The sequence below is a fragment of the Ranitomeya imitator genome, chromosome 1 (genome assembly GCF_032444005.1).
Source record: "Ranitomeya imitator isolate aRanImi1 chromosome 1, aRanImi1.pri, whole genome shotgun sequence".
Lineage (NCBI taxonomy): Eukaryota > Metazoa > Chordata > Amphibia > Anura > Dendrobatidae > Ranitomeya > Ranitomeya imitator.
In genome coordinates, this window is record NC_091282.1 from 1,178,972,553 (window position 1) to 1,178,990,905 (window position 18,353).

Sequence of the window (18,353 nt, forward strand, 5' to 3'; positions counted from 1 at the left end):
TTAGCCTTCTCCGTCTTGGCTATGCCGGAATGTAAAACTTGAAATTCAAGGGAAAAGAAAGCAGTCGCTAGGGAGCGCTGTGAGGGTCACAGTTACAATTGAAAGCAAAAGGTCCACCGCAGCTCCAGCCGTTAACCTTCTAGGAGGATACAAAATGCAGTAAATAGTAATAACGGTCCTAGGAGCGCTGGGAATGAGACCAAAACAACGGTTAAACCGTCTTCATCAGGACGGAAACTTCCACCTGATGAAGACGGTTTAACCGTTGAAACGCGTTGTGGTTCAACACTAAAATCCTTGTTTTGGTCTCATTCCCAGCGCTCCTAGGACCGTTATTACTATTTACTGGAATGTAAAACTTGGCCGCGTCTCCTGAAATCTGACTTGTAGGGTGGATTAGGAGACTGGGAGATGATTTGGGTCAAATATGAGAGGCTTTAGGCCTGCTGTGCAGGGAGTAGGAAAACAAGGGACTGTCCTGATTACTCTGTGGAAAATGAGCGGGTGGCGGTACAATGCTCATTCTCCTCAGAATCAGATAAATGTGTTCTTGCCTGGAGCACCGTTTCTCCTCTGGCAAAGTGTCAATCCTCCTCTTAATAAACATTGTATAATGCCGTCACTTCAGTCTCGCTGGCATGGAATTATATTGTTTGTTTTCAACCACTTTGGCAGAATCGTGCAAGATAAATTTTAATAGTGGGAGCGACTAAAATCTTTATATGCGACCTATTTATATCGGGCAGTATCCGTATGCAGCATTATATATCCTTCCCCATTGTGACTGCGGCCATGTTACACCTCTTTCTGTACCGGCAATCGGCAACCCACCATCCTTCATCTATTATGAATTATGCTGCGTCTAGGCATGCTGAGACTTGTAGTTTCCACGTTCAGTATTTGGTCAGTATTTTACCTCAGTATTTGTAAGCCGAAATCAGGGGAGAACAATTAGAGGAAGAGTAGAAACCCATCACCATTTCTGTATTTGTCACTAACTGCTGGTTTTGGCTTACATATACTGAGGTAAAATACTGACCAAATACTTAACGTGTGAACGTGGCCTTACAGCCCCACGCTTCCTTCTTGGCATATTAGATTAACTTTCACTTTCTGCACACTCTAAAATTTGTGTGTGTGTGTATGTATATACAGGTCCTTCTCAAAAAATTAGCATATAGTGTTAAATTTCATTATTTACCATAATGTAATGATTACAATTAAACTTTCATATATTATAGATTCATTATCCACCAACTGAAATTTGTCAGGTCTTTTATTGTTTTAATACTGATGATTTTGGCATACAACTCCTGATAACCCAAAAAACCTGTCTCAATAAATTAGCATATTTCACCCATCCAATCAAATAAAAGTGTTTTTTAATAACAAACAAAAAAACCATCAAATAATAATGTTCAGTTATGCACTCAATACTTGGTCGGGAATCCTTTGGCAGAAATGACTGCTTCAATGCGGCGTGGCATGGAGGCAATCAGCCTGTGACACTGCTGAGATGTTATGGAGGCCCAGGATGCTTCAATAGCGGCCTTAAGCTCATCCAGAGTGTTGGGTCTTGCGTCTCTCAACTTTCTCTTCACAATATCCCACAGATTCTCTATGGGGTTCAGGTCAGGAGAGTTGGCAGGCCAATTGAGCACAGTAATACCATGGTCAGTAAACCATTTACCAGTGGTTTTGGCACTGTGAGCAGGTGCCAGGTCGTGCTGAAAAATGAAATCTTCATCTCCATAAAGCATTTCAGCCGATGGAAGCATGAAGTGCTCCAAAATCTCCTGATAGCTAGCTGCATTGACCCTGCCCTTGATGAAACACAGTGGACCAACACCAGCAGCTGACATGGCACCCCACACCATCACTGACTGTGGGTACTTGACACTGGACTTCAGGCATTTTGGCATTTCCTTCTCCCCAGTCTTCCTCCAGACTCTGGCACCTTGATTTCCGAATGACATGCAAAATTTGCTTTCATCAGAAAAAAGTACTTGGGACCACTTAGCAAGAGTCCAGTGCTGCTTCTCTGTAGCCCATTTCGGCACCTGTAGCCCATTTCCTGCACACGCCTGTGCACGGTGGCTCTGGATGTTTCCACACCAGACTCAGTCCACTGCTTCCTCAGGTTCCCCAAGGTCTGGAATCGGTCCTTCTCCACAATCTTCCTCAGGGTCCGGTCTCCTCTTCTCGTTGTACAGCGTTTTCTGCCACATTGTTTCCTTCCAACAGACTTACCATTGAGGTGCCTTGATACAGCACTCTGGGAACAGCCTATTTGTTGAGAAATTTCTTTCTGGGTCTTACCCTCTTGCTTGAGGGTGTCAATGATGGCCTTCTTGACATCTGTCAGGTCGCTAGTCTTACCCATGATGGGGGTTTTGAGTAATGAACCAGGCAGGGAGTTTATAAAAGCCTCAGGTATCTTTTGCATGTGTTTAGAGTTAATTAGTTGATTCAGAAGATTAGGGTAATAGGTCGTTTAGAGAACCTTTTCTTGATATGCTAATTTATTGAGACAGGTTTTTTGGGTTATCAGGAGCTGTATGCCAAAATCATCAGTATTAAAACAATAAAAGACCTGACAAATTTCAGTTGGTGGATAATGAATCTATAATATATGAAAGTTTAATTGTAATCATTACATTATGGTAAATAATGAAATTTAACACTATATGCTAATTTTTTGAGAAGGACCTGTATATATATATAGATAGATAGATAGATAGATAGATTGTCTGCGCCTATCGACTCCCATCAGTGTTTGTGTCACGATCGCGGCACACCGATGGTTTATGATGGCAGCTGTAGACCCAACTCCACACCCTTGTTGCTTCCATCTTGGTTATTTGCTATATGCTCTCGTAACGAGAAAAAAAAAAATCAAAATGCAATATTGCAATAAAATTCAAAAACAGGCGATCAGAACATCGTATCTGCCCCATAATGCTATCAATAAAAAAAAAAAGTGTCAGCTCAAAGACCTCATCCAGCCACAGATCCCTACAAATGGAAACGCTAAACCTAAACATGATTGGTGTCTGTGAACTTCTGACCTGGGGAGTATCATAATGGCAGGTCAGTATTGGCATTTAGTCAACATGATACAAAAATAAAAAGAATTGTGGAATTGCACTTTTTTTTTTTTTTGCAATTTCACTGCACTTGGAATTTGTTTTCAAATTTTTCAGTACATTTATGTGGTAAAATCAAATGTCGTTCCAAAGTACAACTTGTCCCGCAAAAATAAATCCTCAAACCGCCATATTGACGACATGGGGTTACAGATTAGCTTGGCACGTGACACCTAGTCCTGCAGTGATAATCTCCTAGTGATAAAACACTGATTGTATTGAAACTACAGCAAGGTGCTGAAAACGGGACTTCTCTAGTATCAGACTGTGTCCCCCTATATCATGCTGCTCTCAAATTACACAGCAAAATCCTGCTGATATACTCCAAGTTTTTAGGGTTTTTTTCAGGTTTTTTTTTTTTTGGGGGGGGTGTTTCCTGTCCAGGTTTAACTGGACTTGTATTTCTGGTGACTGCAAGTTTTCCTTTTTCTTAGTAAATTTCCCCATATGGAGGATCTCGCTGTTCGCTCTGACAAAGAATGCAGATAATGCTATAAAAATCACAAAATAAACATGGCAAGTGGCTTTCCATCCTCGTGCGTATGTTCAGACTGTGCGCTGTCCGCTCTGTCTCCTGCGCCATGAGTGACATGAGAACTGGCAGCTTATAACAACAATGCAAGGAGAAAACTCATTCCCGTGAGACACGATCCAGTTCTAAACAAACCTAAGCCGCTTTTATTTAACTGTAAGTAATATGAGGATTATTTTTAATTTTCCGCTTTAGTCTTTTGCGTGTGAGGTCTTTGTGACTCGTTCTTCAAAAATTCTCCATTTTGTATTTGCCAATAGAGTATCTGTATAAACAAAAGCAAGAAGACTGCTCAGAACAGGTTTTATTCCCAGTATTTTATTTTTTAAATATATTTTTTAATAAAACATTTAACGTATAAAATAATAAAACCTGATGTGAGGTTTAACCCCTCATATACAGTGCAGCCACATGGCCTCCATATCATGTGCAGCCTTATGGCCTTTATACACAATGCAACAAAATACTGCAAATATATTGTGTGCAAAATCTACAGTGTAGACACGTAGTGCATATATACAACCTAGAGGCCCCAATGCCCTCTATTCTCCACAATGTAATGTCAGCCTATCCTCTGCACTCTTCCCCCCCCAATGTATAGTGTCTGTGGGACAACTGTCTCCACAATGTACAGTGTCGACCGGCCACCTGCCCCCCTTTACCCCAATTTGCAACGTTGACTGGTCGCTTGCACCCCCCTTTACCCCAATGTGCAATGTCTGCTAGCCACTTACCCCCTTCTCACAAAGTATGGTGTTGACCAGGCACCTGACCCTCCCCTCCTCCCTGCCCAGTGTTGGCTGGCCACCTAGCCTTCCTTTCCCCCCAAATATACTGTGTCGGCTGTCTACCTGTCCTCTTTTCCCTCACATGTGCAATATCAGCCAGTTCCCCTGCCCTCCTCTCACCCCAATGTACAGTGTCAGGCCTCCACCTGCCCCATTATATACAGTGTTGGAAGGCCACCTGCCCCCTTACATACAGTGTTGGCCAGCCACCTGCCCCCTTATATACAGTGTTGGATGGCCACCTGCCCCCTTATATAGTGTTGGCAGGCCACCTGCCCCCTTATATAGTGTGTTGGCAGACCACCTGCCCCCTTATATAGTGTTGGCAGGCCACCTGCCCCCTTATATAGTGTGTTGGCAGGCCACCTGCCCCCTTGTATACAGTGTTGGCAGGCCACCTGCCCCCTTAAATAGTGTGTTGGCAGGCCACCTGCCCCCTTGTATACAGTGTTGGCAGGCCACCTGCCCCCTTGTATACAGTGTTGGCAGGCCACCTGCCTCCTTATATAGTGTGTTGGCAGGCCACCTGCCCACCCCTCCCCCCAATGAACAGTGTCAGGCGGTCACTTGATACCCTTCTCCATGCAGAATGAGCAGTAAGAGAGTGGCAGCATTACCAGTGGCTGAATTAGTTATGTCTCCTCTAAAACAGGGATATTTGTAACTGAGAAATTTATAGCCTAGCTGAAGGAGTTGCTATGAATTTCTACCTGGATCTACAGGTTTGCCACAAGTAAAATTCCCATTGCCCCTGGTGATGGTGCTACAGTCACAGCACCTGCAGATGGAGAGTGAATGGAGAACAGGCCATGGAGACGTTTGGATGTCTAAGGCTAGGTTCACATTGCGTTAATGGGTTAACGCTAACGGACTCCGTTGCATGGCGAAATTGTCGCAATTAACGCCATGCAACGGGTCCGTTAGCTCACCCATTGACAGCAATGTGATTTTTATCTGTAGCGCATCGCTAGCGCATGCCATTTTCGGCACGCGCTAGCGATGTGCCGTTATTTTCGGACGGACCTCGGGGATCTGCGCCAGCGGGATCGGCAAACGCAATCACTCTAGAGACATTGCGTTAGCGCAATCCGCTAGCGCTATGCGCTAAACTGATTGCCTAACGCAATGTGAACCTAGCCTTAGAATCATAGAATGTTAGAGTTGGAAGAAACTCGTGTCCAACCCCCTGCTTGATGAAGGAGTTTTTATGGATGCTGCTCCTTAGGCTGTGGGTACACTGTGCTTTTTCACTGCGTTTTTTCTGCATGGAAATGGACCAAAATCACTATGGAATCCTTATGCCAGCTAATTCAATGATGAAGTGTTGTGCACATGATCAGTAATTTTCCTTTGAGTATTTGCAGTGCATTTTTTTTCTGCATCAGGTCAATTCTTTGTGGATTTTTACGATTTTTCTCCCATTGACTTTGAGTCAGTCAAATCCACAGCAAAAACGCAGGTATAAAAATATTTGCAGATTTGCTGAGTTTTTACGTTTTTTTTATGGTGTTTCCCACGCTGTCATCTGTGGGAAACCGGCGTGGCGGTTCTGATCAGTGGTAACGTTACCACCGGTAGATCGTTACCATCAGTCAGAGCGCTGCGTGGTCACGGTCACGCTGTCAGATGTCCGTGTGACCCCACAGCTGTGACTGTGACCTGTGGTAAAAAGCTTACCGCAGGTCAGCAGGCATTAGCTGGTCAGACTACTACTCTGATCATGCTGTGTCTGCTGTCACTGAAGACAGTGATACAGGAGCCGCTGATGGGAGAAGTAGTCTCTCGTTAGCTGGCACCTGTTCGCAAACTTAAAAAAATAAAACATTTACAGTAATTAAATACATATTAAAATTGAAATAAAAAAACACTTTATACTCCCCTAACATCAAATCCCCAAATGACCTAGTCTCTTATAAAAAAAAAAAAAAAAAAAAAGATAAATCACCATATACTATCCTCTCCGCCGTAGTCCACGTAATCCAGAGTGTCCCACAGCGATCTAACTTATAGAACAGTCACGCCAAGAGATGTGACTGCTCTAACCGGCCACTGGTTACACACTGACAGGAGCATCATCACTCCAGCAGTGTATAGCACTGAGCTGCCGAGAGAGAGGTTACACAAGTTACTCAGCTGAAGAGCTTTGGTGATCTCACATACAGCACCAACGCTGCGTGAGAACTTTCTCACGCAGTGGTGGTGCCATAAGTGAGATCATCGGGGCTCATCAGCTGATGAACTTCGGTGAACTCTCTCATCGCAGCTCAGTACACACACTGCAGGAGTGATTACAATCTCCTGTCTTGTGTATCCGGCTGTCCTTGAGAACAGTCACATTAGTGACTGCTCTGTCATCAGGACCGTCATTGGATATTATGAATTATCTGCTCTGCGGACAGAGAGGAATATTGTTGTTTATTTTAATAATATTACAGGACACATTGGCTTCAGTTGGCGATGACGTGGTTATGGTTTAATTTAGCTTCAATAAAGGAGCCTGTATCATTATTTCAATTTTTTTTTAATAATATCATTGCAGGGTTACTAATGGTGGTGTCTTATAGATGCCTCTCCATTACTAACCACTGGGCTTGATGTCACCTGACAATACAAAAGTGACATCAACCCCCCAACTATTACCCCACTTACTACCGCACCAGGGCAAGTGGGAATATTGAGGCTAAGAATTTTCCAGAATTGGTGCATCTTATGGATGCGCCTTATCTGGAGCAACTGAGAGCTGATGTTTTTAGTCTGGGAGGGTGCCAATAGCCATGGCCCTTTTTAAGCCATTAATATCAGCCAACAGCTGTCTTCCTTGCCTTTGCTAGTTAGATTTTATTGGTGGACCCAATGTCAATTTTTTTTCTTGTCGTCTTGTAAACTAGCTGTAAAAGCAAAGCAAACCGCTGCGAGCTGATATTAATAGCCTGGGAAGATTTATGTCTATTTGCTCTTTCCTAGAGTATTAACCTCAGCTGTCATCTTTACCTATGCTGGTTACGAAAATTACACTGGAGCCCTCCGAATTTATTTTTTTTTAAATTAACATTTGCTTTTTGTTACAACCTATGTAGGTTCATTCTGATAATAATGCTTCTACATAGGCTGGTTACAATGTGTGTTTATTTATTTAACTCTTTACTTACCAGTTTAGTAATGAGGGTGTCTGACACCTCTTCATTACTAAACCTAGGGCTTGGTGTCATCGATAGCTGCTGACATCAAACCCTAATCCCATTACCCTTTTGATACTGCATCAGAATGAAAAAGAAGGCATTGAACCAAGAAATTGCATCACAAAATATTTTTTTTTAAATATCTTTATTTAGATCAAAAAAGCCTTCATTGCTGTATAAAAACGCATACAAAATGCACAAAAAAACCACAGCAAAACGCGTGTTTTTGCCACAACTGTTCTGCTGCCAAGAGATGCAGGAACCTTGCAGAAATTTCTGCAAACAAATACTCAACGTGCGCACGTAGAATTAATGTAAGCTTTCTGAGATTCTCTGATTCTCTGTGAATGTTTACTGTAAATATTGGTTCTCAAAAACTCCCTTGAAAATGAGTTAAGGTCAACCAAAATAGTAGGAAAATGGTTGATGGCAAACATTGGTGGCATCTCTGGTGATGCAGTCACACCTGCACTGTGCACATGTAAGCTCCTTGGTCGTACAAGGGTGACGCTACTGAATGATCTTCATATTTACTCACTGCATTCAATCACGTTGACTTTTTTCCTTTTAAATGTGGATTTAGAATATTGCACTTTTCATCAGTTAACATAGAAAAACTCAAAAAAACACAACATAAAGAGCAGACTCACCAAAACCTTGTCAGATGACAAATGCACTCACAAGGTGCAGCAGGCTTCCGAATAAATGCTAAAGCAGCACAGGTGCAAGCTACTGATGAGAGCAACCACCCACTCGCCCTAACATTAGAGGGGTTGGCTGCCTAGTAGCAAAAATGCACACAGGTAATAATAATAATAATAATTTTTATTTATATAGCGCCAACATATTCCGCAGCGCTTTACAAATTATAGAGGGGACTTGTACATACAATAGACATTACAGCATAACAGAAATACAGTTCAAAACAGATACCAGGAGGAGTGAGGGCCCTGCTCGCAAGCTTACAAACTATGAGGAAAAGGTAAGGCTTGCATAAGGATATTGTCCATTGACTTAAATAACATGGACTTCCATCCCTGCCCCTCCATTCGTGGGCTGTGGGCTGTTATATACTGCGTGTTTGCTATATACTACATGGCTCCTATATACTACGTGGCCTGTGCTATATACTATGTGGCTATATATATATATGTGTGTGTGTGTTCAGAGTAGCGGTATTCTTACCAGAAGCAATAGCCGAGTTTTTACAATGCGAGATGGCGGTGAATTATGTATACCGTACATATGAGTCATCTGACTTTTCAAGATGATCGTATTTCTGTTACTACAATAAGTTTTATGTGCTGGAATAATCCTTGCAGTGTTGTAAATATCATTATGTGTGGGGCTTTTTCTCTTATATTGTAAGCGCGCTTTCCTAAGATGATGTAACACTCCGGTATGTTGTTTGCATTTCAAGTAATTTCTCCATGGTATTGAGGAGAATAAAAGTGCTCGGCGTTCTTCACCCTATTGCTGGGATCAGTTTGGGCTTCCTTCTTTTACACAGTCTTTACTAGAAAGTAGCGAGAGCCATCTCTCAGTTCAGTTGAGGCCGATGACGTTGCCCTGTTCGTTGCTTTCAGGTAAATCGTATGATGCATATTTTTTGTCACTAAAGTTTTAAGAGAAGTACTACTAAACTATACGTACGCTGCTGCTATCTAAACCTATAGAAGAAAAACTGATCAGTGCTCTCTTGGTGTGGCCGAGCAATTTAGTGCATTTTACAATTACCGTACTTGTTTTGCATCTGTCTCCACCAGTCTCTTCCTTGATCAACAGCTCTGCCTACTGAAAAAAAATAGATGGGAAAGTGCACTGGACTCCTTGGCTTCACCAAGGGTGCACCAAGCACTTATGCTAGGTTTGAAGTCATTTTTTTGCTGATACACTAAGGCCAGTCTCACACGTCCAGATAATTCCGGTACCGGAAAAATCGGTACCGGAATTATCCGTGTCCGTGTGCTTACCGTGAACATCAGTATGGCAGCCGTGTGCCAACTGGGTACCACACGGACCGTGCAGGAGACGGCGCTACAAGTAAGCGCTCTCCCCTGCATCTGGTGCTGAAGCCGCCATTCATATCTTCTCTCCAGCAGCGTTCGCTAGAGAGAAGATATGAAAAATACTTTATTTTAAACACGAAAAAAAAAAAAAAAAAGATCCCTGTCTCCTCCCCCCTCCCACCCACTGTGCGCTCGGCCGCTGTTAATAAAATACTCACCGGCTCCCTCGAAGCGTCCTCTCCGCACCGCACCTTCTCCTGTATGAGCAGTCATGTGGTGCTGCCCATTACAGTCATGAATATGCGGCTCCACCCCTACGGGAGGTGGAGCCGCATATTCATGACTGTAATTGGCGGCACCACGTGACCGCTCATACAGGAGAAGCTGACGCTGGGAGGGAGCCGGGTGAGTATTTTATTAACAGCGGGCGGGCGCACAGGGGGTGGGAGGGGGGAGGGGACAGGGAGCTTTATTTTAAACACGAAAAATACAAAAAAAAAGGATTTTTCATATCTTCTCTCCAGCGAACGCTGCTGGAAAGAAGATATGAATGGCGGCTTCAGCACCACGCTGGGGGGACAGTGCTTACTGTAGCGCTGTCTCCTGCACGGCACACAGACTGCACACGGACAGCGTCCGTGTGCAGTACGTGTTTTACACGGACCCATTGACTTTAATGGGTCCGTGTAATCCGTGCGCTCCCACGAACACTGACATGTCTCCGTGTTTTGCACACAGTCCGTGAAAACACGCTGACATATGCAGAGACACATTGATTTCAATGTGTCTACGTGAGTCAGTGTCTCCGGTACGTGAGGAAACTGTCACCTCGCGTACCGGAGCCACTGACGTGTGAAACCGGCCTAATACTTACATGTTTAAAGGAAGCCTGTCAGCAGGATTGTGCACAGTAACCTACAGACAGTGTCAGGTCGGTGCTGTTATACTGATTACAATGATACCTGGTGATGAAATCCGTCTTGTGGTTGTTGTTTAATCTTTATTTTCTGTTTTGAGTTAATGATATGCTCGTGCTCCGGGGCGGCCTGTGGGGTGGGGTCTTCATGTGGTGCTCTGATTAGGTATTCATTAGTATGGCTTCCGACATGTCACTGATCCCTCATTGACCTGCCCCCTCTGGCAAAAATTAAGAGACCATCACATCAAAACCCTGTCATGGGCGGCCCAATCTCCAGACCTGAACCCCATTGAAAAACTCTGGAATGTAATCAAGAGGATGATGGATAGTCACAAGCCCTCAAACAAAGAAGAACTGCTTAAACTTTTGTACCATGAGTGGCATAAGGTCATCCAGAAGCAGTGTGAAAGACTGGTGGCAAGCATGCCAAGACGCATGAAAGCTGTGATTAAAAATCATGGTTATTCCACAAAATATTGATTTCTTAACTCTTCCTGAGTTAATAAATTAGCATTGTTGTTTCTAAATGATTATGAACTTGTTTTCTTTGCATTATTTGATGTCTGAAAGCACTGCTTGTTTGTTTTTTTTTTTTTTGTAATTTTGACCATTTCTCTTTTTTAGAAAAAAAATACAAAATGTATTGCTTGAAAATTCGGAGACATGTTGTCAGAAGTTTATAGACTAAAACAACAATTTGCATTTTACTCAAAAATAAACCTATAAAGAGAAAAATCAGACAAACTGAACATTTTGCAGTTATCTCTCAATTTTTGCCAGAGCTGTGTATATATATATATCTTGAAAATAAATCCCCTTGTGCAGGCAGGCGCCGTTCTGCACCATGATCTTATCTATAATGTGTATGTAATGCTTTTCTTTGCGGTTATCCATAAATTCATTAAAATAAAAAGTTTGAAAATGGCGCTGGCCGCTCCTGCTCAGTAGCAGCTATGAGCAATCCGATAGCTGCTACTGGGCAGACGTCTCCCTCTTAGTGGAGACGAGGACAATTTTTATTTATTTATTTTTTTCTCGCACAATGGCGCACACTCATATACACACGGACATGTACACACTTCAGTACTGTCATCGTCAAGCTCCTTAATAACCAAAGAAAATCTGGTTGCCCCCATCAATTGTTTATACCGGCTGATTTGGACACCTGTTTCTAGTAACGTATGACCTCACAAGGCTTCAGAGATGCGGTTTGTAGAGCAAAGGGAAACAAAGCTACACAGACATCCTCATCACTTTCCCATTTGTGGGCCACAATCTAAATTCCCTATCAGTAGGTCTCTGGAGTGTGGGAGGAAACCGGAGACCCCGGAGGAAACTCGACAAACACAGGGAGAACATACAAACTCCTCACAGTTGTTGTCCCTGGTGGGATTTGAACCCAGGACCCCAGTGCTGGAAAGCTAACCACTGAGCCATCATGCATTGACCTATTACTGTACATGTTCTGTTGTGCGATTTGGCTCTTGAACCAGTTATCCTTGTGGAGAATCCAGCTAGTTTAATGAGTCATAAAGGCAAAGCTCTCTGGGAAGGTGATGCAAATGAGCTCTCCATAAAGGAAGAAAACCTTTAATCTTTACTGCCGGAAATATACATATCTATATTCAGCTTTGCTATCGCACCAACACAATTATAATTTCACCATAGACTTTAGGAAATTGTGATTTGCCCCCAAGTTTTTCCGTAGTCTGTTGTTCTCCCATCCGTCCATCTTGACGTGTTTCCTCAGGATGCCATCAGGTGACTAATGAAACACTTTACGTTAATTTGGAGTGGACATGTTTTTCCAGCTATCCAGCCAGCCCCAAAGGTTTACGATTTTGTTTATTCAGGCTTATGCCCTAATTATGTCTAAAGCTGCCAAATATACGCACCATGTGTGTATTCTGTAACCTCCCGTTATGCAATGGACTAAGGGACGTTGAACTGAGTCGATAGCTCTCAACCAACGTCTGTTGATGACTTCCATAACAGTCCAGGAAATATTTCCACTCACACCCTCCCTCTGAACTTTAAACATTAACTCCTTTTATTTGTGATGACCTCCAAAAACACTCGAACTCAGGAACTCTACAATGATGGGATTGTATGATCCAGTTTACTTTTCGAGCAAAAAATGCAGCAGCTAACTTGAAGAGGACCTGTCGCCAGGTCAAGAGTGGCCAGTTCTTACTTTTTTTTTTTTTTTTTTTGTTCCCGCTGCTCCATTTGAGTATCTTGTTTTTTTGTTTTTTTTTAAATCCTTCATACAGTTCCAGAGACCTGTGACTTTTTACTTAGTGCTAATTTGAAAGGTCTTTACCAAGTGGGTATGGCTCATGGGGTAATTATGCTGAGCAGAATTAAGAAAACTCTTGATAAACTGATTGCATAACTTTTCGTGAAAAGTTTATGAAAAAGTTAATTAACTTTTCATAATACAGTGAGAACGAGTTATTGACACAAAACCAGGAAATCTCTTTAACATCCGGGTGACCGGTTTATGTAGTTAAACTCTTCTGCTGTGCGTGGTTCTATTTTATTGTTTCTTTAAACCTATTATTTTACAATGGAACCATTTTTACCTTCTTCCATATCTAAGAAATATTGTAACATCTCTGAGCTAATGATAATAAACACTGGTTTATTATTATTCCTATTATTATTTTAACAACCTTTAGCTCGATCTTGAGCAATGTCGTCTTGATGGATGAACGATCTGTAGGAAGATCGATCTTGTGCAAGCTTAGAGCGGTCCATCAGGTCTTCCTCACCATTATTTGACAGTATCAAGACATTGGGTTGCTGGTCTTTTTCTTCGTTATGTTCCTTCTACTCTTCCGACCACTATGTCCTTCTCCGGTGATGGTTCTCTTCCTTTAATGTGTACAAAGTAGGCAAGTTGTAGCTTGGTGATACTTGCTTCAAGTGACATGCCTGGTTTGACATTTCCCCTGTTTAGAGCTGAGTAAAAAGATTCACACTGCCCTGGTCTGGTGCCCATTGCGGTCCTCGAGGGCGGACAGATCAGGGTTAGTCTTCCTTTTTCCTACAGGCATTATGGATACCTTTTGTGCTTACTAGGCTCTGCAACGATAATATGTCAAGCTCTGTGACTCCATGAGGTCGCTGGGCCAAGTAAGTGTAAGAGGCTCATGCTAAAAATACTGGGCACAGAAGTGAATTGTGTCCTGGTCCGGCTGCCTTTGTGTATCTTTTTGCTCAACTGTAATTGAAATGAATGGCCGCCCATGGACTATATGACCACCAGGTCCACCAGAGCAAGATCTGATATTGGCTATCTCTATTATTACATCTATTAGCCTTGGGGATCCCTTGTTTTTTTTTTTGTTTTTTTTTACACACTGGCATCCTGACTCCAGTTCTTAACAGACCTTATTGACTTTGGGTTTGTTTGTAAATGAGGGGCTGCATGCAAATCCCTTATTTTGTATTAGCGTCAGACTCCTACCAGCCTAACGGGTGCCACTCTTTGGGTTGGCACAGGGAGAAAGTGGAGCTTTTTATAGGATTATCAATCTTCTCACTTCTTTATTTAATGTTCTGTCATTTCTAATGTTCGGTGTCAACATTAATAACTAAAGTGTATCCTAACCGGCAAGAGGATTTTGGTTTTACTGCAAGTCACGTTGAGCAAATGTAAGTTATTTGTAGCTAGTGACGTACGCCGTGTATACATTCCTCTCTGTCTGCGGTAATGAATGGTTTCCTCATACCTGGGAATCTCATACCAGACATATTAATATTAATAAGGCCTCTCTCCCTGTTTGATTTAAATGCTGCATCCTTTTTTTTTCTTTTCCATTGACGTGTGGATAGCGCTCACCGCTCCAGTCTTCGACACCCCAGACTGCATGCAGCTATCTGACCGCACCGCGCACTTAAATATTTAGAGCCAAGAGGGAGACTAAAAAATTGACACAGACCTGTCTGGTGCTATTTCCAAAGTCATCGTACAGAGAAACGATTCTTGTAAATGGGTTGAGAGGCAAAACAAAAAAAAATGCATTTACCGTACGTTTCATTACTCTTATCCGATATTACGTACCAGTTGTTGTCTTTCTTTCTTTTGTTTTGTTTTTTTTAATGCCTAACTTAACTAATCATATTTTATGTAGAACGTGACTTTACAGGATACAATTATTTTCCTTTACTTCTTTATTTTCTTTACTGGTTTTTAATTAAGTTTCTTCTCCATTCACATCCAACTCTTTTTTTCATAATGAATAACTATTACAAGGAAGCCAGACAACTTGTTTTAATTTTTGTTAAGTTTTTAATGGTTACTCATTATATTTACATGTGAAAAAGTACAGAAATTAAAATTAGTGTTTTTAAGAGTGCAACCAAAGCACAATCACCACCTAAAATAATAAATATTTTTGCTACTTTTTTTCTTCTTGTTAAGGAAGCTGACATCCCAGTATTGTCATCATTGAAGATTTGCTTTGTGTGAATTCACACTGAGCGGGATCTAATGCAAATGATGCTTCTATAAATAAGTTCCGTATGACTCAGTTACAGGTCATTGGGCGTGTAGCTGAGCATGAAAAGTGAATTATATATAAAGTGAGCTGTCAGCCCCCAAGGTGTTGTGGGAACCCACTGAGCATTGTGATTAAGTGGTGTCCTAATGAAGTGCAATGTTTATGCTTTTTTGTGTTCTATAATATTGTATAGCTAAGCTCCTTTTAATTTTCAATTCATCAGAAAGAGACTACAGCAGCGTATGTGAGAAGCAGCCAATCGGGAGACTTCTTTTCAGACAGTTCTGTGACACCCGACCGGAGCTGAAGAGGTGCATTGAATTTCTAGATGCTGTGGTAAGCGTCTTTTCTCTTCATTAACTATGTTCATTCCTTTAGGCCATTTTGTATCTTTCGTCCTCCCTTTTCCTCTTTTGTTCTTCCTCCTTCCTTCACTTTTACTTCCTTCCTCCTAATTCTTTCCATCAATCCACCTTCTCTTTTGCTTTTTTGCTCATTCTTTTTTTTTTTCCTCTTTCTCCCATTTCCTTCCTTTCTACTTCCCTTTTTGCATTCCTCTCTCCTTCCCACTTTTCCTTCCTTCTTTCATTTTCTTCCTTCCACCTTCCCCTCCTCCTTCCTCTTCTCACACTTCCTTCTCTTCCGTCCTCCCTCCTTCAGTTCCATCCTCCCGCCTTCAGTTCCGTCCTGCCGCCTTCTTTCAGTTCCGTCCTGCCGCCTTCTTTCAGTTCCGTCCTCCCACCTCCCTTCAGTTCCGTCCTCCCACCTCCCTTCAGTTCCGTCCTCCCACCTCCCTTCAGTTCCGTCCTCCCGCCTCCCTTCAGTTCCGTCCTCCCGCCTCCCTTCAGTTCCGTCCTCCCGCCTCCTTTCAGTTCCGACCTCACGCCTCCTTTCAGTTCCGTCCTCCTGCCTTCCTTTAGTTCCGTCCTCCTGCCTTCCTTCAGTTCCATCCTCCCACCTCCTTTCAGTTCCGTCCTCCCGCCTCCTTTCAGTTCCGTCCTCCCGCCTCCTTTCAGTTCCGTCCTCCCGCCTCCTTTCAGTGCCGACCTCACGCCTCCTTTCAGTTCCGACCTCACGCCTCCTTTCAGTTCCGTCCTCCTGCCTTCCTTTAGTTCCGTTCTCCCGCCTCCCTTCAGTTCCGACCTCACGCCTCCTTTCAGTTCCGTCCTCCTGCCTTCCTTTAGTTCCGTCCTCCCGCCTCCTTTCAGTTCCGACCTCACGCCTCCTTTCAGTTCCGTCCTCCTGCCTTCCTTTAGTTCCGTTCTCCCGCCTTCCTTCACTACCATCCACCCGCCTTCCTTCAGTTCCATCCACCCGCCTTCCTTCAGTTCCGTCCTCTCACCTTCCTTCAGTTCCGTCCTCTCGCCCTACCTTCAGTTCCGTCCTCCCGCCCTTCCTTCAGTTCTGTCCTCCCGCCCTTCCTTCAGTTCTGTCCTCCCGCCCTTCCTTCACTTCCGTCCTCCCCCCCTTCCTTCCGTTCCGTCTTCCTTCCCTTCACATTATATGGTTTTTAAATAACTAAATTGCAATTAATAAGTATATGATCATCTACCAACCAGCAAAAATTCTGTCTCTCACCGACCTGTTAGTTTTTCTTTAAGAAGTCCTCTTACTCTGCACTCATTACTTGTATTAAAGACACCCGTGCACACAATCAATCACACTCCAGACTCTCCACCATGGCCAAGACCAAAGAGCTGCCTAAGGACACCAGAGACAAAATTGTAGACCTGCACAAGGCTGGGATGGACTACTGGACAATAGGCAAGACAACAACTGTTGGCACAATTATTAGAAAATGGAAGAAAGACCAGATGACTGTCAGTCTTTCTCAGTCTGGGGATCCATCACATCGTGGGGTAAGGATGATTCAGAGAAAGGTCAAGGATCCACTCAGAACTACATGGGAGGACCTGGTCTATGACTTGAAGAGCTCGGGACACAGTCTAAAACATTACCAATAGTAACACACTATGCATGAATTAAAATCCTGCAGGGTGCTCACGGTCCCCCTGCTCACTCCAGCAAATGTTCAGGCCCATTTGAAGTTCACAAAGGAGGCATGGGAGAAGGTCACGTGGTCAGATGAGGCCAAAATAGAACTTTTTAGTGTCCACTCCACTCGCCGTGTTTGGAGGAAGGAGTACAACTCCAAGAACAGCGTCCCAACTGTGAAGCATGGTGGGGAAAGCATCATACTTTGGGATTGCTTTTCTGCAAAGGGGACAGGACAACTGCACCATATAGAAGAAAAGACGGATGGGGTCATGTATTTAGAGATTTTGGCCAATAAAAGAGTATTGAAGATAGGTCTTGGCTGGGTCTTCCAGCATGACAATGACCCGAAACACACAGCCAGGACAACTAAGGAGTGGCTACATAAGAAACACTTCAAAGTCCTGGAATCGCCTAGCAAGTCTCCAGACCTGAACCCAATAGAAGACTTTTGGAGGAAGCTGAAAATCCCAGCAACAGCTCCGAAACCTGTAAGATCTGGAGAGGATCTGTATGGAGGAGTGGGCCAAAATCTATGCTGCGTGTGTGCAAACTTGGTCAGAAACCACAGCATGACCTCTGTAATTGCAAACAAAGGTTTCTGTGCCAAATATTAAGTTCTGTTTTTCTATTGTATCAAATACTTATTTCATTCAATAAAATGCAAATTAATTACGTAACGTACAATGTGATTTTCTGGATTTTTTTCAAGATTCTGTCTTTCACAGTTGAAGTGTATCGATGATAAAAATTAAAGACCTCTTCATTCTTAGTAGGTGGGAAAACTTGCAAAAGCGGCAGTATATCAAATACTTATTTTCCACACTGTATGTTACCGATAAGTATGCGTTCACTGTGGTTTGGGAAAAATAATGCAATTATGGAATAACTCATTGGAAAAAAGCTTAGCCAACGGTGTGATTAGGGGGTCAGAAGAACATTGCAGTGAATAATGACAGTCAGAAAAAATCTGTCCTTGATCTTAGCAGTGCTAGACATGGTTTCTATGTTTTATTTCAATTAGTTATATTTGACATTTCAACTGTTATTTTAGATTTTTTTTCTCCCCCCTCACTGACACATGGAATTACTTGCAATGAAGGTCACCGTCAAAATCTTTGCACTTTGTCCCATCAGTTTCTTAGTTTCACCTCCGTTAAGTTGTTGCGCTAAATATACACATCTTTAACGGTTATTTAATGTTTCCGCATACATTTATTAGCTTTGTAGATTTAGTCAAAAATATGTAATTCTGCTTAGTCTTGTGTGTTCCCATC

General features: G+C 42.8%; 1 protein-coding gene across 4 annotated transcripts in view; it reads left to right on the forward strand.

The window, feature by feature from the left end:
* Positions 1-18,353, forward strand: part of GRK4 (G protein-coupled receptor kinase 4) — a 265,726-nt gene that overhangs the window by 156,459 nt on the left and 90,914 nt on the right. For 3 of the 4 annotated variants that reach the window (XR_011317018.1, XM_069744743.1, XM_069744744.1), the window contains exon 3: positions 15,305-15,417. Coding sequence is in view for 2 of the 4 variants with exons in the window: in XM_069744743.1 (XP_069600844.1) it covers positions 15,305-15,417 (113 nt within the window). In the remaining 2 variants the exon portion in view is untranslated. Of the gene's footprint in view, positions 1-14,214; positions 14,234-15,304; positions 15,418-18,353 lie in introns of those variants that run through there. The other variant, XM_069744745.1, reaches the window with a different exon arrangement.